This window comes from Lates calcarifer, linkage group LG18 (assembly GCF_001640805.2).
Source record: "Lates calcarifer isolate ASB-BC8 linkage group LG18, TLL_Latcal_v3, whole genome shotgun sequence".
Classification (NCBI taxonomy): domain Eukaryota; kingdom Metazoa; phylum Chordata; class Actinopteri; family Centropomidae; genus Lates; species Lates calcarifer.
Genome location: NC_066850.1, coordinates 14142746 through 14170588, shown reverse-complemented (window position 1 = coordinate 14170588; position 27843 = coordinate 14142746). Strand labels below are relative to the sequence as shown.

Sequence of the window (27843 nt, the reverse complement as noted above, 5' to 3'; positions counted from 1 at the left end):
ATAAAAATTGTTCTAGCCCACATGGAGCCTCTTATTGTGTGGTTTCCTTTCATCTGAAAATAGATGTTTTTCTGTGACACAAAGTGCCTCTTTTATTTCTTCACCTCTTTAGTTTCAATGCAGAAAACCTTGACCAACACAGACCTGGCTGAAATAAAAATACTTTGAATGGAAAATGTTACACAAGTCTCACATTGTAATGCATGTGTCAAAAATTGTCATGTTAGAGTTACATGAGGTTATATGAGGCTATTCAGTTTTATACAGCACTTCAGAGAGTCTGTAGTGATTTGATTCAACATATGAAAGCATACAGTAGCTGTAGGGCAGATACGTTCTGTTGACCATGTCTGAACGTTTTAGTAATTCCTGATAAGCTTGGTTGTATCACATACTGATGCAATTGAGAGGTCTGAATTACAGTGGACCATTCATATGCACCACAGAGAGGTATTTGCCACTAATCACTCCCACCTTGTACAACAGTGAAATAATCTGTCCAGGCATTAAATGTTGAAATGTAAGACAGATGCTAAATGTAAAAGGGCAACAGAAGGCATGAGGGCAGCTGGATCAGTCAAACGTCTGCAAGTACCAAACCAAATCATCTGGCTCAAGCAAGTTCTACCCAGATGCCCAATGTCATGGGCAAATCAAAGCCAAAAAAGGGTACGGATAACCTACAGCCAACAGCCTGTGAACTGCCATGACTGCAGCAGAAAGGACTGTGGACAGCGCTGAGGTCATGCGCCTGTTGAGCAGATGTTGCCCTGCACGACCCAAACCACACATGGTCCGGCAACCCCGAAGAACCGCCCCTTGTTCTTTCACAAACAACAGACCTCTTCATATTTAACTGCCTAATTTGTCCAGTTGTGTAAATTGCAGCATTTATGACTTGTGGGTGGTAAACAGGCAGATTGTTTGGCAGTCTCTTGTTGGGTGTCATCATGTCTGCGATTGACTGTCATTGCAGCTGGTGAGCATTTTTGACATTTTAACAATAGACAGTCATAATTTTCAAAATGCCAAGCATCGCAAGTAGGGTGACAACATCCAGCACCAAAGCTGTCAGATAAAGAGGTCCTTAGCTCGACACTGCCACTGTGCTACAAACATCCATGATACTTCAAAGGCATATAAAAGGCATTGTGGGCAATATCTAATCCCCTAAACTGTGGGTCTCTGGAACACACCACTACTCTGGATACACAAACCTAATCTCTGGGTCTGAGTGTAAAAAGGTGAGGATATGCTAAGATAACAAATCAAGTCGAGTCAGTGGGCTGAATTATTTTCTATCTTAATGTAACACAAGAGGAAATACCACATTTCTCTCTTACAAATGAAAAGCTTAAATTCTTCTACAATAAAACAAACCCTTGCTCAGTTTAATACACTCAGGAGTAATACTGTGGTTATACTTGGCCTGGTATGACTAGTATCTAGTTAATGTTAGCAGTTCTGAGGTTAATATTGCTACAAAACAGACATGACTGTGAGTGGGTTTGCGCATTTAGCCATCTGATGTTTGTCACTTGTGGCCGCAAAAGATGAACAGGCTCACTTTAAAGGCCCTATCCTTCATTTTTATGATCATATTAATTTGGCCTAAATTTAAAGACATAATTGAAGAGTTGTTCCTAGTAGTCAGCATTTTGTGTTTTTCGGATGGTCATAGTTGAAGATATACTGCATGTCATTTTTACTCCTGAATACAAGTTTACAGACATAAAGAAGTATAACAGAACCAGGAAATCTTACTTTCATCCAAAGTTAGCAAAACAAAAAAAACCTTCTACTGGCACCTCAGTAATCCCTAATTGACACACTGTATCTCATTTGTTTAATCTGTGCACATATTACAATTTGTGATTTACAAGGACTTCTATGCTGTAACTATTTTTATTTCTTGATGAGTTAAAAGTTGTTTATGCTAAGCTAAGCATCTCTTGGCTCTAACTCTACTTGACACACAAGAATGGTATTGATGTCCTCTTCTAGCCAATGTTAGCAACACAAAGTGCAGCTTCACTGTAGACTATTAATACTTGTTAAAACTTTAACTAGGATTTTAACAGGATTATGACAGCATTGTAAAGAAAGAGAAGTTTTACATAATGGAAAGGAAATTGTATGACTTTTTTTTATGCCTTAGTGTCATCATGTTCCTGGATCTCATGATTTAAGTGAGTCACAGGCTCATGATCTATGAGCATTGACCTGATGTAACTGCACATGAACTCTCTCCACATTTCTGACTGCGTTTCTCATTTGGATTCCAAAAGGTATACTACTTATTATACAGATCAGACTGTGAGGATTGCCTGGCATGTTTTTGGCACTCAAAACACCAAGAACTACTACTGAACAAATTTCATCAAATGTGAAAAAACAATGGCTTCCAGCCTGTTTTTATTAGTCACATGGGAGCACAAAGAACCACCACCGGCGCTCCCATGAGCATCTGTTTAGTGGTTTAAAAAAAAAAAAAAAAAAAAAAAAGTTACCCGATGGACACACAGGACCTCAGGCGTCTGCCAAATGTAACTTCAAAGTGGGTCATGTAAATGAGAGGGAATGATCTACAACAACGGCTCACACATTTGCTATGGGGCAGCGGCTGGGGAAGGTGGAGGTGGCAAGGCAGACTTGATGAGAGATATCACATCTGAGAATCAAAGCAGCTCTCTCTTTCTCTTTCTTACAGATTGGCATCAGGCCTCCTCACTGCAGCATCACATGCTGTGGTGAGTCTGTGCTTGAGACTACAGATGGTACCTTATATGGCAGCAAGTACTGCAGAGAAGAGTTATGATGGTTTGGGGCTTATGAGCACTGCTTCAGAGAGCTTATACAGCATGAAGATGATAGATGACAGCTAGCATATGTTGGCCAAGTTCAATGGCCCATCCAAACAAGATGAAAAAAAAATCACAATATTATATCATGGTAGGGTTAAAAAAGAATCATACAGCAGCTGTGGGAGCTGCTTTGAGCTGAAATCAGTATGCATAAAATGTAAGAACAACTATAAGATAGCCGAAATAATGTTGGTGCTGTGTCTCAGTATTAGTGCAGGCTATAGCAAAAAGTCAATTCAACATCAAAATGTTTGCTGGGTGGAGATGTTGAATGCCAGCTAGAAAGTGGGACTGAAGAGAAGAGGAGAAAGTGCAATGGGCCTCTGCTTTTATTGTCATCCCCTAAAAGGGTTCATCTCAGCATGTCGCTAACTTTTCACACAGAGATTGGGTTTCCATCGTCCTAAGGCTCTCAGCGAGGCGCACAAACAGCCTATGAAGAGTCTGGCTGCTGAAGGCAATTAGCAACTGACTTGTTGTCATCAGTGCAGAAGGCTTGTGGGAAAGAGTGAAGGATCCAACAAGATCTAAGTAGGTCAGTGGGACCTATAGCTGAGACTCAACTTGTATGCCACAGTCCTCCTCCTCCCACCCACACACACACACAATCAATTCAAGGGGCTACTTTAACACTGCCAGTTTTTATTGGGGTTCAATAGCTGTGACACCACAAGATTTAAAAAAATAAAAAATCACATCTCATTGAAAAATCTTGACTAACCCCACTCCCAACCCCTCCCAGAAAGAGGATGTGACCACAACAGTAGAGAGTTGAGCAAACAGGCTATAAAATCACCGGTCCAGCTTTTTGTGGTCCCTTTTTCCTTCTCCCATAAAAACCCACCACTCCATTTCAAAGACAGCTCCAGTCTCAACAATGGGTTGCAGATGTACAAGCCACTAGTTATATGAGGTAAATTAGATGTTATCTACACACTGTAAAAACTGTATGTCTAGACTTATAAACATAATTCTGTGCACACTGTATAGAATACTGATACAATTATGTTGAATTCAAATCAGGCTATTTTAAAGGAACAGTTCAACAGTTACTCTTCTCCACCCCCTGCTAAGTTAGATAAGATTGATATCACTCTCATGTTTGTTAGTTAAGTATGGAGCTAGATCCAGGTGGTGATTAGCTTAGCCTGTCTTAGAATTAAGATTAGAAGGAGAGAAAATTTAACATACAAGACATAGCGCGTTAATTAGTGAGATTTATAGGTGCTATTAGGAAGATTATTTTAACTTTGGGTACAAACAACTAGCTGTCTCCCCCTATTTATGCTAAGCTAAGCTAATTGCTTCCAGGCTATTATATCCAAACACACAGGTGGGAGTGGGATCAATCTTCCCATCTATTCTTTGCTGAGAAAATGAATAACACTATTTCCCAAAACATCAGACTATTCCTTTAAAGAAAGGATTTAATGGATGACCATATATCAAGTAGCTGATTGAATATGAAAGGTCAGGGTGGCCACAATTCAAACTTCCAACAATCCAGTCTTCTCTTTTCAGAATGCGTATAATAGATTTCAGAGATTTTATCCCAGTGGGATGCTAAAAATAGATTTAACAGATTAAAAAACTGGTGGCAAGTAGCCTGTGCAGTGTGAATTCTATCCAAAATATCAATAAAGGCTGCCAGAATACTATTGTAGCTTTTAAATTACTATTTCAAATATTTAATCGGACAGAATTTATGTTAGATTTTCTCTACCTGCTCCACTCGGATCTCGTACTCTCCATTCAGCTTCTTCCCTCTGAAATACTTTGCCCTGCAAGGGAAAAGGAGACAAACTGTTAAGGAAATGCCAGAAATATACTTTTCATTAACAGCTTTGCATATGTGACATTTATGTGATGGACATCAAGTTTCAGAGAATACAGAATATAAATAAACACCTACACTGCATAGATTGATTTGTATCATATGTGTATTGTGGGTTCCTCCCCTGCACAAACAGAACAGTGTACGTGCTGCAAACACTCCTAACAGTCAAAACAACCCTTAAAATATCCTTTTGTTTATTTGATTGAAGGAGAGCTGAAATTTCAACAGACCTTCCAAAATACCTTGTGAGCAGGCAAAATAATGACTCATATTTTCCATGATTACAGAATCTGACCTTATGGGGCTTCAAGTAAACAGAATCCCTTGGCAAGGAGTAACATGAAATACAGTGCTTTTAATAAAGAGAACTCACTGATCGAAGGATAGTCCCTCTGTTTTTTTTCTCTCCTGTAATATTCTGTCTTAATGATCATAATTTTGTGACAGTCACATTACAAATCTTTTTTGGGATTTTTTTTTTATCAGTGTCTGTTTTTCAAAGTTAGTGGATATTTATATATTTATGTGCAGCAATAAGTCACATAATGTACCTTGGTGGCTAAATTTAGCTGTAATACGTAAAATCCATTTTAGTTATACTCTCTACCGCTCTAAAGTTTAGGGGCTATGTGACAATCAAAAATGGTGGGGAAAAATAGCACTGGCACACTTGTTTGTTTGTGGTCTGAACCAGTGAATTTGATTTTGTAGTTACTAGAAGAGTTATCTCTCTTACCATCAGACCTGCAGTATTTAGACTGACCAAGAGACATATGTGGATTCACTGTGGTAGTTAAAGCTGGAGTATGTATACAGAGGAACCACAGTGAAAAGCTGACATTGTTTCATTTTTGTATTTGGTTAATTTAAGCGGCTGTTGCACAATTAAACTTGATTATTCGTTTACTGGAATTTTGCTGACGTGCCATCCCACCAGGGTTGAGGCAAAACCAATCTCATTCCAATTCCTGAAACTTGATTGTCTTTTATACGCAGTTCCTCCTCCTCCTCCTGTTCAAAGGCAAGAGTCTACATCAACGCTTCCAGCTCTGTGAGGCTGTACTTAGGGCACAGCAGTGCTTCATGCTCAATGCTAATATGAGCATGCTAACATGCTCACAGTTAAATCACTTATGTTACCAGATATAATGTTTATCATGTTCACTATCTGCATTTAGCATGTTAGAATGTTCACGTTTGCTACTTAGCACTAGACGCATGGAGCAGTTCACTGGAGTGAAGGTTATGAGATCATCAAAGTTATTACAGGTTACACTGAGGGGATAATGAATGTCTGAACCAAATTTCACAGCAATCCATCCAATAGCTGTTGAGTTGTTTCAGCTGTGAAAATCTATCCTTACTTTTATTAGTTTAACAGCACTTCCAGTTTGTTAATGAGAAAGTTTTCTGACTTCATGGCTGACAAGAATCATGTGAACATCCCATACATAACTGCAGTGCATAGTAGATTACACATCTTTTTGTATCTTTGAAATCTGGGCAAACCACAACCCCCCCCCCCCCCCCAAAAAATAGAATTCAAATGTTCTTAGAGGAACCCTTAAAAAAGAGAGGCCTTTTTATCCCATTATAGTATATTCAGTCTAGAAATGCATACTCTGGAAGATCTAACCCCTGATCTGGGGCAAAGCAAAAATGTCACTCTCTAGTAGTTTCTTCTCCACAGTTTATTATAATTGGCCACGAGGCTCTATTCGGAGGGAAATCTGCTAGATTAATTTAAGGCATAAAACACCAACTTTTTTTGTAGTGACAATGTTACCCTACCTCTTCAAAGAAACTCTTAATCATGCCCCAATTCTGAAAGGCTTTTCTTCTTAGTTATGTTGGGTAATTGCAGTTTTCAAAGACAGACAGTTTAGTGAAAGGAATGAAAAGTAGATGGAAGTAATCTCTCTTAACATACAACAGTTTTTGTGGAAAATAAGGTCTTATTTTGGTTAAACACTACAACCAAACATATATATTCTTGCTCTTATTTGACTAGTAGGTTGATCTGGCAATGACATTAGTGCTAAAAGATGGATTTCAGATTCTCTAAAGCACATTTTCAATCCATTGTATTGCTTTGTGTTTATAGCCATGTTGTCTTCCAGTGTTCTATAGGTCTCAGCTTTGAACTCTCACCCCTCGCAGGCGTGGGACAGTTAACAATCTGTTGAGGGCTTCAGGCTAGAGCTGTGTGTAGTTGAGGATCTAGGGTATACGCTAGAGGCCTTTGGTTACTGGGACAGGCTGTTTGGGATTTAGAGTGCCTCTCGACCTACACACACCCAAACACATTCTGCTTTTGTAGCATTTTTTTCAGAGCCTCTCACCAAAGAAACCCTCTTTACTCCTCCGTTTGTCTTCCCCATGTCTGTCTATTTGTTTTTCATTCCCCTACATCTGTCCTTTTAGGGTCTGTTCATTAACGTTCATTATAGTCACTGAGGAGGATCTTGGAGTTAACATCTCCCAGCTGTTGGACTTGGGGTTTTGGGTCCCTTGCTGTCTCATTTTCTGTAATTTTGGAAGCCGTGAATCTTCAGCATGACTGACCTACATACTAGACAGGCAATGCCCCCTGTCACCCTGGACCACCACCACCAGGGAGCATGAGGCAGGGCCCACAGGCTCACTGCCTAAAAATGACTGGTATGCGTTTCAAGGTATTGCAAAACATGTCATCACTCAGAGTGATCAATTTAATTTACAGGCCGCTGGGCTCTGTAGTTTGAACAAGCGCTTTACATGTGTTCAAATGTAAACATTCAGCTCCACAAAAAGGTCTGGGCTTTCCTTCTCCCAGTCGTGCACACACCCACTATATAAACAACATGGAGCTGAATTCCTTTTTTTTTACTATGAGAATATGTTCTCTCTTTTTTGTACCGCTAATAGGAAGCGTATGAGTCATATATGTGGACAAAACCTATTGCCCCTCCTGCTCCTATTTGTATCCACTCTGTCAGACTTGATGTTATACTAATTCTGCTGTGTTTACAAAGGAGATTTTCTTTACTGTACAGCATATTTTTACATAAAGATTAAATATTTCACATGTTGGTTTAGCTCATATTTTTCCAAAAAAGGATGCAGGGTTCCAGGTATCAGGAAACAGGTTGTTTCTTTATAACTGGGCTGATAGTTATTACCCATCAAAACCTTAAACCACTTGGCCACTTGTGGGCAGCAAAAAATTGTTACTCTCATGTATTTATCATCTATTAAGTTGATATGGCAAACATATTATTAAGGTGCTTATCTAAAAATTGACCAGTTACAGAGCAACATCAATATTCACTCTCCTTTAGCACTGTTTCTGGTCTTCACCAAATTCTTAGAGAAATATCAGAGCTTTAACTGCTAAAAATGTCTACTATATTTACTATCTAACTGCTAACTTTGCTAAGTGTTGGCTGCTTAGTGGTGAGCAGGTAGAGTGCAGAGTTTTTCCACTGAAAACAACTGCCTGCTGTTAATGAGAGCAGAACCAAAACAATTAACTTAAAGATGCTAAAACACTCCATAAGGCAGAGAGGGACTTTTTTGTGGGTTTATCCCTACAAGTGATACCTTTCACAAAAAGTAGCGATGTGATCCATTATTAATATAAAAAATATTCATTATGATTGCCTATATTTATAGCACCAAAACTTAGAGTGGTTTTACTGATACATTTACTTGAAATATTAGATCTTCTAATTCTTTTTGCCCTTGAGATGTTCAGCAGTGTGTGGGCTCTCTGCTTTTTCTTTAGACAAAACATGAAATTAAAACCCTCTTCATATGGCTCAGAGCAACAGAGAATCTTATAGTGCTAAAGAAGTAAACACATTGCCAGAGGAGGGCTAAATTGAGCAATCGGATGCTCATATCATTCAGAACACAGTGCAAACAGACGGACAGTTTCTTGGCCCAACGTCTTACATATCAGCCTGAGAGAGGGAGAGAGAGCGAGACAGAGGGACATAGAGACAGAAAAGGAGGGATTGTTGGTGCTGACGGTGATGCTCTCTGAGTCTTTGCCTCAGTGCTGTGTACTGCTATTGTGCATCAGTCATTGCTGGAGGCCAAGCTTGTCAGGACAGAGCAGCGTTTCCTCAGAGACCTCAGCCTCTCTGCTGGAATGCCCAGGAGGAAATTCAACTCCAGGGCAGGCAGCGATGGATGGACAGACACCCTCTTCTTCCACTTTGATATATTCACCATGCCTTCAATTCGGGACAATTACAATATAGAAAGACTGTACAATCTGATGAGTAACCTGTCCTGCATTGTAGCAGAAGTTCAAGAAAAGGTTCCTGAAACTCAAGTAAAGGTTTATGATGGTGAAGGGCTTGATAAAGGTTCCATTCTAGCTTTATTACCAGCACTAAACTTTCTCACAGTGTAATGTTTTGATAAGGATAACCAACCTATGTAATATAAACCAATGTAGTCAACAAATATAAGTCAGTCATATATACAGTGCATAGCTATCTACATATCTACTTTTGGTTGTTTTTTCTGTTTATACAATGTTTTAATACAATGTACTAGTGTGTGTTTGTGTATCAATGTGTCTGTATGTATGATAATGTGTGCATATGTACACACGTGTATGTACATGTACACATAATGCATATGCTGCACATATGAATTTTTTTATATAGTGATAGGGTTAGGTGTAATCAGCTCAGGCTTCAGCCAACACTGCTACTGTAAAGTCTGTTTCTGGCATTTACTCATTAGTCACTTCAAAGCAAAAGCATCTTGTATTTCTGTAATTTTGTAAGCCCTGCTTTGGTGTGCTTCCACATTTTATGGGTCCAATGTCATAAATGTTTGCCAACAATCAGCTGATATATTTTGATGAATTTTGAGTGAAAGCAACTGAGACTCAGTGGGGGAGGGCTACAGATCATCCCCGGTTCAACCATCTGTTCATCACAAATTAATGCTTGAATGCAACTAAAAAGATCGGCATGAAAGCTGGCATCATATTTACCAAACAGTAGACCAGGATTTATCAGAACCATGTTCAAAAAGGAGTTAGCAAGGCGCTGTTCAACAAGAGGATAGGGGTAGGGTTAGTGGCTGAGAGAATAGGTGTTAGTGGATGGCTACGGTTTAATGTGACTACTTATCATTTGCCAACTCAAGAGAGCGATGTTGTGCTGTGGCTGAAGCTGTCCATCTCAATTTTTCCTCCAGATAAAACTGTTTTGTAGGCTGCTGTGGCCTAAGTTAAACCAGTGATTGCAGATGAGATAAGATCAATGTTGATTTATGTAAATGCATTAAAAACACAAGGCATCTGTTTAGAGAGTGACTCCTGGAAGACTCGCAGACCACATGGCGGCTTAAAAAATAAAAACAAGATAACATCTGGAATCACTACAGGGCCGTAAAATAAATTAGAACTCTGGCCAGCATGGTTGAAACTTTTATCTGAACCCTGCGCAGAGATTTCACCAGTAAAGCAGTATACAGTTCACCCATTTCCTAATGTTCCTGATCATCAACAGCGAGAGGACTTAGTTGCCCAAAAGCAGGTTTCACATTGTCCTTAAAGCAAACACTGTGACAGGAAAAGCCAACACCATGACACGTTGCCAAAGCAGCAGCCAAATATTTGGTCTTTTTTTATGAGTTGCACTTGTCTTAGAGGGTTGAGCATTAACTGTTCAGCTGCTGCTTTCACGCTCTACCTGCACCTTTCGAAGAGGCCTCTGAGACTCAATGGCATTTCTATGTTGCACTCTAATTAACGGTCAGAGAAAGGTCTGGGATTTAGAGTCACTCTCTGAGCTTTTTAAAATGATCTTGAGGCAGACATCAGGACATTTATTGGAGTTTTGACCTCAGTTTGTTTGTCATCTTATCTCTAACAACAGCAACATCACTGCTGCAAAATCTCAGAGCTAATATTTCTCACTGATATCTTGAGTATAAGCTATGACAGAAAGGGTGGATCTGGAAATAAAAGAGAATAAAAGTCTGACTTAGAGGCTTCTTTTAAAATGCTGTAAAGAGAAAGTGTTCCTTTCATTTTATTCCAATAAAGACTGATAACCTAAAAGTCATCTCCCTAACTGAGCCAAGCTTCAGAAGATCCATACCGAAGGAAACTTAAAAGTTCTGGAGTTGTAAGAGGCATCTTTTTCCCTTTGATTTCTAAGCAGTTTTACCTGACTTTTACTGGTAATGGATATCAGCAATAATGATATAGTTGGGGAGGCCTGTCAGCTGAAAACTTCTAATCTAAGGTTTAGAATAACCATGGGAAGTGGATACTGATGTCAGTGCCAATACTAATCATTACTTTCAAGCTCCAATTGCCTATTTTCTAAATGGTAAAGATTTGACCTTCAATTCCAGAAAACCTTTAGGATGATGCCCCAGAGGTCACACATTGATCTGGGGTAAATTAAACCAGAATGATGAGAAAAATAGACTGAGTGGAGCTTTCTCTGGTTGACGGATGAAGAGCCCAGTCTGGTTTCAGTGAGGATTTTACTCCTCAGTTTCAACTGATCTCTTCCAGTGTGAAGATTAATATGTTAATATAGACAAACCTAAAAGTATGGACTGTTGAGGATTAACATCCACTTTTATAAAAAAAAAAACATTTCAGTGTGAAGTAGGGTATTTCAGTCTGTACTTATGGCTAACATCGTGCTTTGACTAAGAAGAGCAGCTGTTGATTACTGAACATCTGTAAGCTCAAACACTGCAAGTGCTTTATATAAACCTCAGAGGCTATCAGACATCACCATCTGCTGGTCAACACCCTTCACATCTACAGAGAAATAAAGCACGAGAAGAAATGACAAGCATTTCCCTGTGAAGTTTTAATTGAACTACAGTGCCACTCAGTGGACAGAAATGGAACATTCTGAGTTACAAATCAAATCCAGTCTAATTTAATCAAATCTAATATCATCTAAAATATATTTTTAAAATGAAAATGTATATCAAAGATGTATTTTCCTATTTTTCTTTAATGTTCAACGACAGTTAAATGTGAGAATCTCTGGAAATTAAAAAAGTGAAGTCATCTGCCAGTGGTGCCATATAATCTCAGCTGTTTCTAGAGAAATGTTCATATTTCATGAATCCTCTGTAACCGTTCAAACAAAGCCAACAGTGATAAATAATTCCATGCATAATATCACCATAACATCTGTCACTTGATTTGCATCCAGAAAGGTTTTTCCAACTGGCACATTTTTCCCTTCACTTATAAAAGTAACTTGATGAGAATTAACAAGCGTATAATTAAGAAAGAAATATTGCTTTACATGGAAAACTTTACAGTTGTGTCTGACATGATTTTTTCACAAACAAATTAATTGCTAATTCAAAATTCAAGAGTCCCTGTCACACTTGTGATGTCACAAAATCAGATGAATATGAAAACAGATTTCTGGCATCAAACTCTGCATGTTGAAGCTCAAATATCCAAGTGAAATAACTAAATAACTACTTTAACTACTTTAAATAACTACTTTCTATGCAATGTATGTTAGGACTTTACTACATCCACCACATAGGAATAAGTGACAAAATAAACTACTATATAATGAGGAGGTTCTCTGAAAAATGCAGTCATATTACAAATGCTTTAAACATACAGCACAGAGAATACACTACATGCTGTGTTTATGTTCAGAGGACAAAGTCCAGACAAGGTCTCTTCTTCTATAATGCAACCCAATACAACAGCAACACAAACTATGACTACAGAAATGACCATAGAATTGAATCAGCACCTTGTAGTCACGGTCCTAACAAAAATAGAACATTAAAAACTTAAAGATAGGATTTATGCTGGACTTGATTTCATTATATTGTACAGGTGTTACTGTTGCTGTGTCAACTCAAAGAAAATGGAATACTTCACAGATATCCCTCTAGTTCATTCCCTAAAAAAAGCAACCGATCACTTGTCAAAGCCTCCATTATCCTCTCTTTATATAAGTAACTGAGTTTGCTTAGGTGAATAACAACCCCTGCTGTTCTCTCAAGAGTGAGGACAGTCCCTCAGAGAGTCTGGATGCCTCAGAGGGTGGATGATCCCCTTGATGACTCATGTCAGAAACACCAGGATGTGAAGAGGAATGGGCCCTTTTGGGATTTCAGCCATCCAGCTTAAAGAAAGGAGGCCGCCAGGTTTTTCAGAAATTGAGAGCAATTTTGGTGCTTTTGACACGGCTGTCAGTGGGGCGCTTTAATTTAGTGATCATTTTTAAACCTTGGCCTGATCTCCCCACAGAGCCTAAGATACAGATGCTTCAGAACATAATGATCCCCGCTAATTTTGTAGATAAATTCAAAGGGCTGGAAATAGCTAATAACAGCTTCACTGAGGTCGATTTACCAGCAAATGTCAGGCAAGAGAATAACAATTCATGAAATGGAAGAGTGGTTTATTGATTCGGTAAGACAAACATGATAAACTGGCTGCTGTATGTCTTGACTGCAGCTCTGGAAATCTGTTCAATTGCAGTAAAAGGCAACTGATACCAGCCTTTGAAATGCATGTACGTGCAGTGGGTGAAAAATGAAGCCATCTCTTCTCATTAAAGCTCATTCATTTTTCTGTCATCTCCAAAGCAATGGACCTTCCTCTTGTTACCATGACAATTTTTATTCCAGCACAAAGAATGATGGTATAAGCTTGCTAAAGCCAAGGACATAAGTCTATCATAAACAATCAGATGTCTCACTCCTTTCAAAACTGAACCTGAAGAGTGTTTTTGAATTAGCTGGGGCTAAAACAACAAAGGCAAGCCACAGAAGCAGCATGAAACTTGAACTTCATCTCAGGCACAACTTTTTTTATAAGCTAACAAATTTTGATTGCTAACTAGCGTTCTGACACTGATATGTTACTTCAAAAGCAGCCTGTTAAAAGGGATACTTAAAAATTTTAGGAAATGCACCCACTTGCTTTCTTGAGATTCAGTTGAACAGAGTGATATCTCTCTGATAGCTGTGTGCTAAGTATAAAGCTGGAGCCAGGGAATGGTTAGTTTAGCTCAGGATAAAAACTGCAAACAAGGGGAACTGGCTAAACCAGAGTTATATGTAGCGACATTGGGCATCAGCCTGGCGTCAGCCTGGCACCTATTATCAGACTATCACACAATTCATAGAAAAAGACATGAATGTATTCCCAGAACTGCACTGAGGTAAAAGTATGATCACTGAGAATTACGACCTGAACCCCCATCTTCTCTTCAGCCTCCCCAACATTCAGCAGATACAGAATTCTTCTTCCCAAATCTTCATTCTATTGCAACAAACTTTCTCTCTGCATTAAACATTCAAGTGTGCTTCATCAAGAAAGTAACCTGACAAATAACTGTGCAGATTGGACTCTCTGTGATCTACAGACCTAACCAGTCTTCTCCTCCTTTGTTTATCTTTCTTTGCACCAGGCAGAGGTCGTAAATAATGTCACATGTCAAATAAATTGTAAATACACCCATAGACCCAGCAGTTTTGTGTGTTTCCTTGCAATGGTGAGCCGGATCAATTAATCAAGGATTCACGATTTCAGGTATCAGACTGATTAAAATTTACTGTGTGGATATTATTAAAGGACACTGATATCAAATTTAATACCCCTGATTTCCATCACAGAATTGGACGGTGGTGCCCCATTCAACGAGTGTAAATTGGATTTTCCAATTATTAGTTATAAGATTTAATGTGTGTAAAGTGTTGGTAAACATACTTTTGAACTTAACACATTAAAATTTCTTGCTTCTAGTCATTACACAAAGCTAAGCTAACAGCTAACATTCCCTGGCTGTAGCTCTTAACACAAATGCATGTATTTTGAGCTGTCATCTTTTATTTTCCAGATGCTACATTGCTTCATGTACCAGAACTGTAGACATTAGTTCCAGAAGGTAGACTGCAAGGGAGCTAAGATGCTCATTAGTTTTGTGAGCCATTGTGGAAATCTTCAAGGGAGGTAAACTATAAATGAACTGGAACAATTTTGGCACTGGGACACTCACAACAATTAACTCACAGTTCAGTTTTTTTATCTGTTGAACAAGGAACTGGTGTGAAACAAATCCTACATCATTCAGCTCTTGTAAAACTTGAATATAAGAGATTTCTAGACATGAGCAGCAGAGTTCAGAAAACATGCAGGAAAACGTGCAAGTACTATTTTTTGCTCAACTACCCACCCACACATATAACACCATGAAACTTTTACTCACCAGTCTGTGTGCTGATCATCAATCACCAGCAGGATCTTGGGCTTGCGTATGACAGGCTTGGCTGGTTGACTGCTTCCTGCAGAGGCACCTTCAGCTGATGCTGCCGCTGATTTAGCGTGCGCAGCGGCGGCAACATTCTGGGCCATCTGAGCGCTCTTCACTACACTGGAGAAGGAGCTGAGGAAGCTCCCTGTGCCTGGAGCTGAGCCTGAGGCTGAGCCCGAGCCCTGGGTTTGGCTAGGGATGCTCGGGGGCTGCCGCCTCTCTGTGGCTGGGGAGGCAGGAGAGGAAGTGGATGAACCTGGAGGGGTCGGCCTCTGAAGATCCATCATGTAACCATTGGGGAGGTTGGCCACGAAGCTGCTGTCTGATAGACGCCGGCGAAGGTAGTTCATGGTGACGGGCTGGTGGGTCTGTCAGGCCAGAGGAGGTGAGGGGGAAGAACGGCTGAAATCCTGCAGAAGGGAGAGGGAGAATAGATCTAGCTCACAGTCAGTTCATATTTGACCATTTATCTCAACCCCAACACTCTGTTTTAATGCAAGACAATGTCAATTTGTCACTTGTAGTGACCCACAGATAATTATCATTTAACTCTACAGTTCCTCCCAGCTATAAGGAGTATTTCAGTCTCACTTCTTTTAAAACTGAACCTTAAGAATATTTTTGATTGGCAAGGCACATGGCAAGGTATGGCAGATAAGAAGTCAAACTTTCCACACTTACACACTTTTCCACACCTCAAGCACAGTTTTTTTTACCAGCTAACAAATTTTGATTTGACACTGAGCATTTTAGCATCTTTTGACTATTTGCTGTTGGTTTTACAGCCTGCTACTGAAAAATTTTGATTCAGTCTCACTGCTAATCAACCCTGTTTTCAGCCAGAGCAGGTAGCTATTATAGGCAAAAACAAAAAGGTTCTTATAAAGAAATATCAAACAGCAGTCAGACATGATGCTTTTCTACATTCACACTAATTAGCAAACATCAGATCTGAAGTGGAAAAAGTCAGACCTGGAAAACATGCATCTGAAAGTGCCAAACAAAAGCTGATATACTGCTATACTGAAAAGGTGTACTAAGGTGTTTTTTTTAATTACAGCCATGAATCTGCTAAACCTGATTTGCATAAGATTAAGTTTCCCATTCAAGGTGGGACAGAAACCGCTGGCAAATAATTCAGTGACACAGCAGTGATGGTGCAAAGTTGGAACAGTGATTCACAGCTCATTTCTTTGTAAAGCAGATAGAGCCCGCTGGGAAAAAGGAAGCAGTTATATAACACATTGAACCCAGCATGGCAGAGAAGAGACATTCAAACAGATTAGCTATCAAACTGCAACGAAGCAAGCATGCTAGCAGAGGGGAAAAGAAACCCTTAAACCTGATTAAAACTAGGCCACTCTCACAGTAAATGGCGCTTGGATGAGATGAAAGTGCATTTCTTATTGAGGCGTCATGTCTCAGGCGGATGTGCCCAGTGTTTGCGGCAGTGTTTTTGTAGTTAAAAGGGGAGGAGGGTCTAACAAGCCCGCAGCTGGAGGAAAAGGATGTGGGGCAAATGTTTCATCTTGACAAGTTAATGTAGTCAGACGATCACCATCAGGAAGTCTTTGTATGAGAAGAGAGTTGTAGCTTCTGCCTGATCATTCGTAGGCAAGAAACGGATCTGTGGACCTGACACCTAATAACATGTCTTTGTCCCAAACACCAGCTCCCAGAAGGTCCCCCTACCATAAGGCACAAGGAGTCACTGAAGGGTTTGATGTATGAAAATTATGTGAATCATATGCTATGACCTTCACAGTCACCAGATCTCAACCTACTTTAACACGTATGGAAGATTTTGGACTGATGTGACAGCACTCCCCACCACCATCAGCAAAACACCAAATGAGGGAATATCTTTTGGAAGAATGGTGTACTATCCCTCCAGTAGAGTTCCAGAGATTTGTAGAATCAATGCCAAGGCACATTGAAGCTGCTCTGGTGGGACAAAGACACTTTATGTTGGTTTTTCCTTTAATTTGTCATCTGTCTGTAGGTTACTGCAATATATTTTGATGTCACTTATACTATGCAACATGATCATTTTTGATTGTTCAACCCCTTCAACCCCAAAGGATAAGGCTTGTTATTGTTTCCAAAACCAATAAAAATACCAAAACCAACAATGCATTAGTCCATCTTTCAACACTTTCCAACTTCTCCACCCTCTTTGCGTGAGATGTATCCCCAAGTCCATTCACTCCTACTGAAGACATACATCTTTAAGGCAATATTGTGAGCATTTGGGAGAACCAGAACCAGCTCTAAACACAACACAGATATCACCTTATAAGGTTGTTGTGGCAAGTTAGCAAACCATTGCCTATATACACAGCCAACAGACACAACATTAGCATTCATCTGAAGTCGTGTTTCCGGCCACCTGGCAAATATAAGTCCACTATTCACTGTCCATTTAGCTCTGTTTTGGTCTGTACCAAATCTTGAGGGAAATATCTGACTCTTTAGCTGCTAAATGCTCCACTATGTTCAACAGCTAACTTTGGCCATCTGCTGTTGTTTGCTATCAGGCAGGTACACCAGAGTTCGTCAGAGTTTTTTTGTTGTTGAAAACAGCTGTCTGAGATATTAATTGTTAACTATGAGCAACAGAAAGTGGCAGCTGAAAACAAGGCAGATGAGACTGGTAAGAGTGAATCGAAACAGTAAAGGTGCAGACCAAAACCAAAACAAGGTTCTGAAAGATGCTTAAATACTCTGCAGAGCTGAGCAGAACTGCAAAGTAAAACGATAAGTCTGTTTGGATTTGTTACTACAAGTGACCCCTTTCGCATCACATGAAACCATTCAACTCAAGAAAATATGGATTACAGCAGCTTTAAAATGGGTCACAAATATGTCCTGTCTTTTTAAAACAAGGCTCTTTACAGCTGTGCAGTGTAGTTTTTAAAAGTAGTGCATTTGTTGAGGTATATTTTCAATTGTGGATACAGTTGTACATATGTTGGCATTAACAGTGCACATTAATGGTAATGACAGAATATGTCACCTGGTGCAAAGGTGTAGTTCTTGATAATATTTTTTGGACAATGGGGCTCTAAGGCACAAGATATATCAAACTTTGCTACACAGGCAATATCTGTTAGTGGAATCAGTTCAGTCTTGATTTTGATCTTGTTGACAATGATAAAAATTCTGAATATTATTAGACTAATCCTTTAATACTTGAGTTAGGGGATTCTGTGTTTTGCCCAAGGGCTTTTCAGCAAGGCAGATGCTTGTTTTCGGGGGAATAACACCAAAACAGGAGATGCAATATGCTTTCCAGCAGCCAATCTGAACAGCCTATCCTATCCCAGAGTGAAGGGGCTTCCCCCTGAGAATTATGCTCATGCCAACTGCCACAAAGCTCTTACAGAGCAAACTAGCATATCTTAAGTCAAATTATAGAAAATTGCTAGAAAACAGACCGAATAAAGACAACCAACAAACAGTGGCAATTACAGTCACAGGGCCACTGATTGCCAGCTCAGCCCTCTTTCTAACAACTTGATCCCATTGGACAGATAAGGAGCTGTCTGCTGAAATGCTGAAAATCACTATCTTTACACCACTGGCACATTCCCCACTTTCTCAACACCCCCTAAGCTGCTTTCTCTCTGTGCCTGAGCACATCTGAAGCTATTAAATCCTTAAAGGCTCTGCCACTCAGTTCTCTCTGCAGTATATCCACACTGTTGAGCAAACCACAGGAACCCCATGCTTTGTTACTGCTGACCTGGTGGCAAATTAGTGATAGGAGTTTATTAAGAATGCGCGAGTAGCAGAGAGAGAGACACAGATACAGCAATCGGTCAAAAGGAACATCTTAGGTTATCCACATATTTATGATCTTTCAATAATACGTAAAGAACTTCTTGGGTTCACTATAAAAAGCAACAGAAAGGATGTGGCTGTAAAAGTCATATCATATTTGATACTCAATATTTCCAGACTGCACTCCACCCAGATAGTAACCTATAATTGAAAGCTGATGAGTGGTACAGTACAGTAAGCAGCATATAAAGGAAATATTAGAGAAGTCCTTAAACTGTAACAGCAAACAGGACTTTGGCTCAGCAGTAATCACAGGCTTAGCACAGTAATGAAGGGGAAGAGCAGGATAATGTCACACCACAATCCAGGACCCCTGCTGATGTACAGTGTGTATGGGGAGCATGTTTTTCTATATATATAAAAATCTTGTAATTGATGAAGACAGAGCACAAGGGAGATAGCAGCTCCTTCCTGTTGGATTCTTTCATTTTTCACATCCTTGTTGTGAATCTGTTAAATTTATCACATATTCTGTCTGTTCTGTGAATTTACACACCAGAGACTGGTGGAATTGTTAAGTAGTTAGAGAAGGAAACAACAAGAATGCATAATCTTGTGAATCTTAGAGCTGAAATAAATACTAGACTTAACCATTAGTTATATTCTTTATATCAGTAATAATGAACTTTATTTTAGCAAAAATGTTCATCTAAAATGACCCCTCTGCACACCTCACAACAAGCCACTGACACACGCAGTTATCAGTGTGTGTCTCCCTGGTGTGCAGTGTGTCACCACGAGCAGTCAAACACAGCTTTTATTATTCATGACAGTCTGAGCTGAGGTGCTGGGGGTGTAACCAGTTAGAGTGGAGGGTCAGTGGACTCAAATCAAAGAGAGGAAAACCAAATTTAAGAGAAGTGAGAAAGCATAAAGACAAAGTGCTGGGATGGGAGGTGACATTTAACCTGCTCCAAGGCATTCTGGGGGATTATAAATAAACATATGGGACTCACTGCCAGATAGATGACTGTGACAGTGTATATTCTGCATTTTATCGTGTAAATTCTTAGAGTAAGAGCTGTCGTCATGGTTATCACAGACTGTACTGTTTAGGGTGCTTTCACACCAGGTTTGGTCCAGAACTTCTGACTTTTCAGTTTGGTCCGAACCACAATAAAAAGCTTGAAAGGTGCCTCGAACCACGGTCTGGACCAAAGCACCAAAATTGGGTCCTACCAAAAGAGGTGGTTTTATTCCAGATCTGATACCACCCCTGAACCACAGTTTGCCCGTCTCTAAACCAAACTCAAATATAGGGAGAGGTGGCACACGTAGGTGATGTCGACAAGACTTTGGTCCAGACTTTCAGGTCTGAAAATACCCTTTATCACTGATGTTGGGTAGTCAGTCTGTCCCTCTGTTTGCCCACATGTCCATCTTCAATGTCCAGAGCAAGATATCTCAACAGCTACTGATAAAATTAGAATGACATTTTATACAAATATTCATTGGCTTCAGATTATAATTATGGATTTTGGTGTGTATAGGTCCTTTCCCTTGGTGCCACTGTGAGTCTTATCAATACTAAGACATTTTTTTTCTATGAATATTGCTGAGGATATTCATGATCCAAACAGCATATCTATAGATTTTGGTGGCCCCCTGTATTTTCCTTTAGTGCTACCCTGAGTCATAAAATTCCTCTTTGGCAAGTATTTTGGTCTGTAAAGGTACATCAAAAGCAAGATTTTTCTATTTAATTTGCTATGGATATTTGAAGCCCCCAGAGGCAACCCCCTAGCTTTTTTAACATCACAATTTGTCCAACATTTCAACAGCAAACAGAAAATATCTAAAAATACCTTAATCTAATAAGCAGACTGCCATGAAATTTACTGAGCTCATTTCTGCTCCTCAGACCCCTTGGAATTTCATTGACCTGTTTTGTAACACCATACTGCCTCCAGGCTCTAAGAATAATGAGATCATCGTCATGTTTTTGTTTCTGTCCAATGCTTTCACCTGTCTTCAGATGGGCTTAAAATTGTTAGTTATGTTTCTTTTAAAAATAGATTCCTAGGCCTCATACGTACTTCCTCGTGTCTTTCCTCTTTCCCCCTTACCTTTTCTAACAGCGCTATGACAATTTTTATTGTGCATAAGAGTATTAGACTTCGCCTACAATGATTTAACTAACGAGATTATTTCTGCCTTTAAGCAATGTTTGTTAAACTAAAACACCCTCTGGTTTGTTTATCACTGACAGTAAGCTTATTTTTCTAAATATGACTATGAGCTAAATGATTTAATGGACATTTTTAGCATACGTTTTCAGTATCTTGTCCTCACTAGCTTTTAGCCTTGGTAACATTTCCAGGGATGGAAACGTCAGTCCATCGGTCAAATGTCAATTATTAATTGATACTAACAACCATTTAACAACTGTATGGATTACCATGACATTGTGTGCAAACACTCATGGTCCCCAGAAGATTAAGTGTAATGATTTTAGGGATCCCCTGACTTTTCCTCCAGCACCAACAAGAAGTTGAAATTTGTGGTTTTAACTGAAAGCATCTCAAGAACTCTCAGATGGTTTGTCATGAAATTTGCTATAGACATTCATGGTTAGGGTTAGAGATTCTTATCCATATCAGCTAATTAGCAAATACTAAAATGCCAGTATGCTAAATTAGGCAGCAAACATGATACCAGATAAATAAAGCTATAAAATAAAGCTATAATTAGCTTCCAGCTAGTTTATCAATGATCAATCTGTTAGCTTAGAGTACTATTCTAAATATGGATATAAGCCATATTGTTAGATGGACATTTTTAGCATACGTGTCTATATCTTCAGTCCACTTCAGTCTAATTAACAGCATGTCCTGCAATCCCAGCTGCAGCACATATAGTAGCATTAATGTATGGACATACAAAATCCTTTGAGTGGTACATGATATTGACTACTTTTAGTCAAACATGTTGTTGTTCATATCCCATGGATGCCTGTATCTTGTACAAATTCCTATATGATAATATTTTGCCTAATGTAAACTGTGGTGATGAAAAAAAATCTGTTTTACAGCATCAGATGAGCTACAGTGTTTTTGCAGTCGCTTAGCAACCCGCTCGTTATTTTACTTTTAGTCCTACACGCGATGCAGTAGCCCAACTAAGTAACACACTGCTCTCACTTTTAAGGGAACAGCGATGGTATGGTAACATTATGACTCATCATTGTGTGTCTAGCACTCTGCCACCTTCTTAATGTTACTACGAGGAGTGCACCAAGCAGCTAAATATGACATGAAAAATGCTTTTAAAGAGACTTCTCCTAACAAAGTGTCATCATATATTCATTCTGTGTGAGACAAGAAGTGTGCAGATAACATTATATGATAACGTGTTGTATTATGTGAGTGCTATACAAGTTTAACTTGTATTTTCTTCGCAAATCGGAAGCCATTCCTATAATCTCTCAACCAAGATTTCAGATTATTGTGTTGATAATAAATATTCTGTAGTGTTCACAAGGAACTACAGTGTATGCAGTAGTGAGATAAATGATCCAAAAACTTAATCTATGAAACCATACAGAGCATCATGACACTAAACCCTCTCACTGGAGCCCAGTCTAATTAAATTCTTTAAGGTTGGACAGCTCTTTAAGGCTTATTAACATGGAACAACTGCTCAATATACAACATGAAAAGAACATCTTTGCTGCAGCTTTTCAACACTGTTTTTCCACAAATATGATCAAAGTGGAACATCCATCATATCAGAAGTGGATACAATATCTGGAACATCAGAAATGGCTCTGACACTGGTATGAATTTAAGACTACGATCCTTCACTTCCTCTGCAGCGACGTCTACAGCAAAGATGGTGTTATGTTGTTGTGGGAGGTTGTGAGGAAGCCTGCTGCTTATTACTGCCATTACAAAACTTGTAAAATGCCAGCTTGTGAAGACGCTATTAGGCTTAGGCTGTTGATTTCAGGGCATGAAAATGAAAACATGCTGTGAAATGTTTTCAGTGCACTGCCCATATTTTGTTCTGACTTCACAGGACTTTTTCAGACAGGAAAACCAGACATAACATAATACGATAACGAGACCGTGATTATGGTTACAACTCTAGAACTGCCTTACAAATTAAAAACAATGTGAAAATCTCACTGTTTTCTGCACTTGCAGAACTATCCAGCAGGAATGAGAAAGTCATCCTTGAACTGTGAACCTTGACGACTGCAGCAACAGAATGTGCTCGGCGACACACCAGTCTCAGCACACTGCGAAGAGTGTCTGCAGCAGCAGCAGTGACGAGCTGGTGAGGCGAGGAGTCACGGCCGAGTCACCATGCAGTGACCTCGCCACACTTCTCATTGCAGATGCCACATTAGTATCCACATGCACACTCGTGCACATACACACACACACACACACACACACACACACACAGACAATGAGGCAGGAGGTAGTATCCAACCTCAGACCTTTCTTTCTCCCTCTTCACACAAAAGAATCTCAGAAACCATCAGGTTAAAAGCCCCAACTACTCTCAGCTCAGGAAAGATGTGTTACTTATTGGTTGAGCCAAATGTCAGTGGGAGGAGTCAAATGACCACAGATTTCACTGGCACAAGCTAATACAACCATACATTTGATCATTTTCATGCAGCAAAGTAGGAATTCTAAATACACTGAACAACAAAATGTCAGACCTACTTAATACAATACACCATTCATTCATATCCAAGTTCTAACTAAAAGGCTGTTGATGAATCATTTCCATATAAACAGCATCAGCAGCATATTGATTCAAAGCTCCATTCACTACAAACCAGCCCCCTCATTTCTACAACTTGTTTCTACATCATAGTCTCCTCCCTTCAAAAACTGGACACTTTTCTGCATGAAGTCTGGTACACACCGAGCTGAGCCGAACCAGCTAATTAAGGACAAAAAGGTCACTGCTATTTTGCAATTCATCAAAAAAAGGGATCATTAGTGGCCGCAGCCAGCCTTTCACGCTGAGGAGCATCTGCTGGGAGACAAAGTAGGTAACTGGTTATGGACGGAACACTTGTGTCTGACCTCTGATTGACTGATTAATATTTCATGGTGTTTATTTGGCAGTATAGCATCACTATCATAAATATTCAGGGCTGAGCTGCAACAGTGCATCCACTGTATACAGACATAGAGTGGTTTTTTGTTTTGTTTACTCAAAAGGTGACATTGATATAAATCTGTATGTTTGGGTAAAACACTTAGGACCATGTGGATGTGGTTTGATCAGTTTTGATTGACAGTAGCAACATCATCCAATGACCCTGGGACTGTCATTAGATTCTGATTCAAATATTATTAACAGACTGAACAGAAACGTGTGACAGTCTGCTCACTGTAAGTCCAGTTATAAGAACAAAAAAATAATAACTGTGTGTTCAAGTTTGACCGTCGCTCATAGTGAGACACTGATAGAGAGCATGTGTTTTCAGGGCCTTTATGTGACTGTACTCGCTTTTTGTTAAATATCATTAAAGCTGCACTAATCTCTGCTGTTCTAAATGATCTCTCAAAATTTTGTTTCCGTTGTGATGGGGTGTGACAATTAAATTAGGTAACTGGATCTACAGTTTGTATTAACCCTGAGACTAGACAGCGTCTGGGTTCACCAGCTAATTACATTCATATTTTTTGAGACAAATTTTAACTTTCAGTTTGTTTGGGTAAATTGTGAAAGGGTAAGAATAAAAAGGAAGAATAAAAGCAAAATGAATGATTTAAACTAAATGGTTGTACAGTCTTAAATTCTATTAATAAGGAAATCATTTTGAATATTCATTATGAGTTGCTTAGTTTGTAACATAGGAGTTAAAGCTGGGTGTTCTGTTAAAGCAAAGCAGTCAAAGCTGAGTTATGAGAAAATTAGGCTAGCTAAAAACAAGTCTTTTCTGTTCGGTTTCACATCTCTAAAAGGGATACATACTGCCAATTAATATGATAAAGGCTGACTCAGGATGCTGACTTTATAATCCTTCGTCTCCCCCTGTCACAATCATGAAATGGACACCCCCCCTCCCCCCCCTCCATGAAACGCTGAGCGGAGGAGTGACTGGACTGTAGGCTGCAGAGACATGGCTGAGGGGGAATCCCTGCACAAACGAACTGTACATCACAAAGCTGTCAATACAGATCAGACTGACACAGCAAAGCACCGCGTTTACAGGTCAAAACGCGTCTTATCCGAGGGACAGGAATTTCAAAATACCCGGAAAAGACGAGGTTCATTGTGTGTGAAGCAGCTGATTCTTCCAAACAGCAGAGCCCGCAGCAGGAAACACACACACACACACACACACGCCGACAAATACTGGAAACCAAACGTAGGGAGGATGCTGGGAATAAATGCGCAGATATGCACAATTTACCTGAGCGGTTGTCAGTGATGAGAAAGTGTCGGACGATGACCCCTCGTCTTCTTCTTCTTCGGCTGCTTCTTCTTCTTCTTCTTCTTCTTCTGCGCACAGGTCCACGGTCCTCCTCAGCCTCCCAGCCAAGCCCCCCACCTCCCTCTCTCTCTCTCTCTCTCTCTCTCTCTCTCTCTTTCTCTCTCGCTCTCTCACGCTCTGTCTTCTCGCTCCCCATTTCCACAATGCATGCCGGGAACGTGAGGGGTGTAGTGCATTCATTACCGCGGTCGGTCCTTGTAGCTCATTGGCTCACAGGCTAATTAAGCATCTCTTAATAAATAAAACAAACAGCTGCAAAAATAAACAAAAACATAAATCAGCAACCTCGAATGAAAAATTAAACTGCCATTTTTGTTGTTTTATGCGCTGAAATATGTTATTTTTTTGACACAGTGGTGTTTTAGTCATTTAGATCTTCATAGAAATTGTAGTTGATATATGATCAGTCTAAAGATGATGTGATGTTTTTGGTTAAAGCTGCTATAATCAGAATGTTTTCATATTAATATGATAAAGGCTGACTCAGAATGCTGACTTTATAATCCTTTGTCTCCCCCTGGTCACAATCATGAGATGGATGCCTAACAAATTTAGCAACTAGCTGGTGAACATAGTGGAACAGCAGCTGAAGAGCCAGATATTTTTCCTAGGAGTTGATGGAGACCAACACAGAGCTAAAGAGAGTAAATATTGCATTTACTTTCATTAGGTGAACACACAAATGCCAGTGGAGAAAAGGATTTGCAAATGTTAATTGTGTTAGCAACGATCAATGTTGTTTTTAGAGGTTTTTTGCTTTCCCCTTGTGGCCAATAAATACTGCTTTAAAGTTGGTCTCTCAGTGTTTGCCTTCTAACGCCACCATTTTGACAAAATAAGTGACGTACAAGACGTCGCTGGAAAGTGAAATGATAGAGATATCAGCTGGGCTGATATCAGCAGAGGTAAATATTTGATGATAGCACTCAGGCACAGAAAGAGAACATGTCGACCCACAGCTGTCACTGATGTAATAGAGTGTAATAACATCATTAATCTCTGTTGACCCACAGTCTGCAGCCATGACGCTACTCTGGTCTGTTTGTTGAGCAACTTTGCTCCATGAAAGAGCAGCCACTATAGGGTCAAAAGCCAGTTTCTTGAAACTGGACGCTGATACCATAAAGCTATAGTTTGTCATTTGGTTTTTAAAATATTTGATCATGTTTTTTATTTTAATTAATTTGATACCTGACTGATCATATGTCACAATGTCTGTAAGGAGGACCATATGGAGAATAATCATAACACCTCCTGCACTCTCCTTTCAATGCCTTAGACAACAGGATCATAAGCACAACGCTGGATTAAGGAATCTTTCAGTTAATACATGGATAACTCTGTGAATGAATGTACAAATCCTGGGATTGTGTTGGAGGTAATTACACTTAAATGAGAAACACTTTGGAGCAAACACACTCACAAATGCTGCAATGGCAACTAATTAAGTCCACATTTAATGTTACACTGCACTATAATCCTTTGAGTCAGATACAGTATTTATTGACAAATATGTCAAGGACAAATCAACTTTTATATGTATATTTTAGCTGCCTCATTTCAGCTTCAATGGTGTCAGTGAGAACTAATGACATAACCAACTCTGATGAATGCATGTATCGCCCCTGCTCCCTCTTGCATCAATGAAACAGCTGTTGCATCTGTCTGTGTAAAAGAGAGGAAGGGAGAGGGAGAGAGAGAGAGAGAGAGAGAGAGAGAGAGAGAGAGAGAGAACAGAGGCACAAGCTGCACCCCAAAGTGCAGTACAACTGTTTTCATCCAGTCACAGCAGAACATCTGCATAAGGCAGCTGCACAAAATGAGGTCACAGCCTCAGAAGATTGTTATCTCTATCTCACAGCAGCATATTGTTAGTGCAAGACCACATTTCCCATTTTCCCAGTTGCCTCCTGTCCTTCATCCCTAAACTCAAGGCAAGACAGTTTTATTTGAATAGCATGCCTCATTACAATAAGTATATGTAGACAATAGTAGAAGTATACAAATGATACAATACAATAAAAACCAGCAGTGGACTTTGTATTAGTGGAACTTTGATACTATGGTTAGACTCCCCAATCACTACTGCGCAGACTCCAAATGACACCACCAGTGCAAGATGGGAGTGGCCAGTATATGGGCTACTTTGGCTTCATTTTTGTACAGCAAGAGGAAGTGAAGAATCATTGATCCACAAGTTAAGGGATCAGTAAAGTTATTACAATTCAGCCTCAGAGGGGCATGAATTGGTGTCTGAAATTTCATCGCAATCCTTCCAGTAGTTTGTTCTGTAGAGTATGACTAATAAAATAACAGTACACCAGCAGAAGATTAGATAAACATGCTGTGAACATTTAGCCTTGTCCTCTTTCACCACCAGGCGCTCTGGAAGCTGTTTCCCCAAGTAGAATGTCTTCCTCAGTTTTGTGCCATAAAACAATTCAGCTATTTCCCTCCAGTGGCTCCATGTAAAATAATTCTGGCAATTGGGGTTTGACATTCTGCATGAAGCACGTTTAAATACCTACAAATGTAGTGACTAACAAGAACAAGGAG

General features: G+C 39.6%; 1 protein-coding gene across 1 annotated transcript in view; it reads right to left on the bottom strand.

Moving 5' to 3' along the window:
* The window catches only part of LOC108901380 (synapsin-3), a 97475-nt gene extending 72061 nt beyond the window's left edge, over positions 1-25414 (bottom strand). The window contains exons 1-3 of the mRNA XM_018702846.2: positions 25207-25414; positions 14934-15388; positions 4588-4645 (exon numbers count right to left, since the gene is read on the bottom strand). Of these exons, the coding sequence (XP_018558362.1) occupies positions 4588-4645; positions 14934-15328 (453 nt within the window). The 5' untranslated portion in view covers positions 15329-15388; positions 25207-25414. The remainder of the gene's footprint in view (positions 1-4587; positions 4646-14933; positions 15389-25206) is intronic.
* Between the last annotated feature and the right edge of the window lie 2429 nt (positions 25415-27843).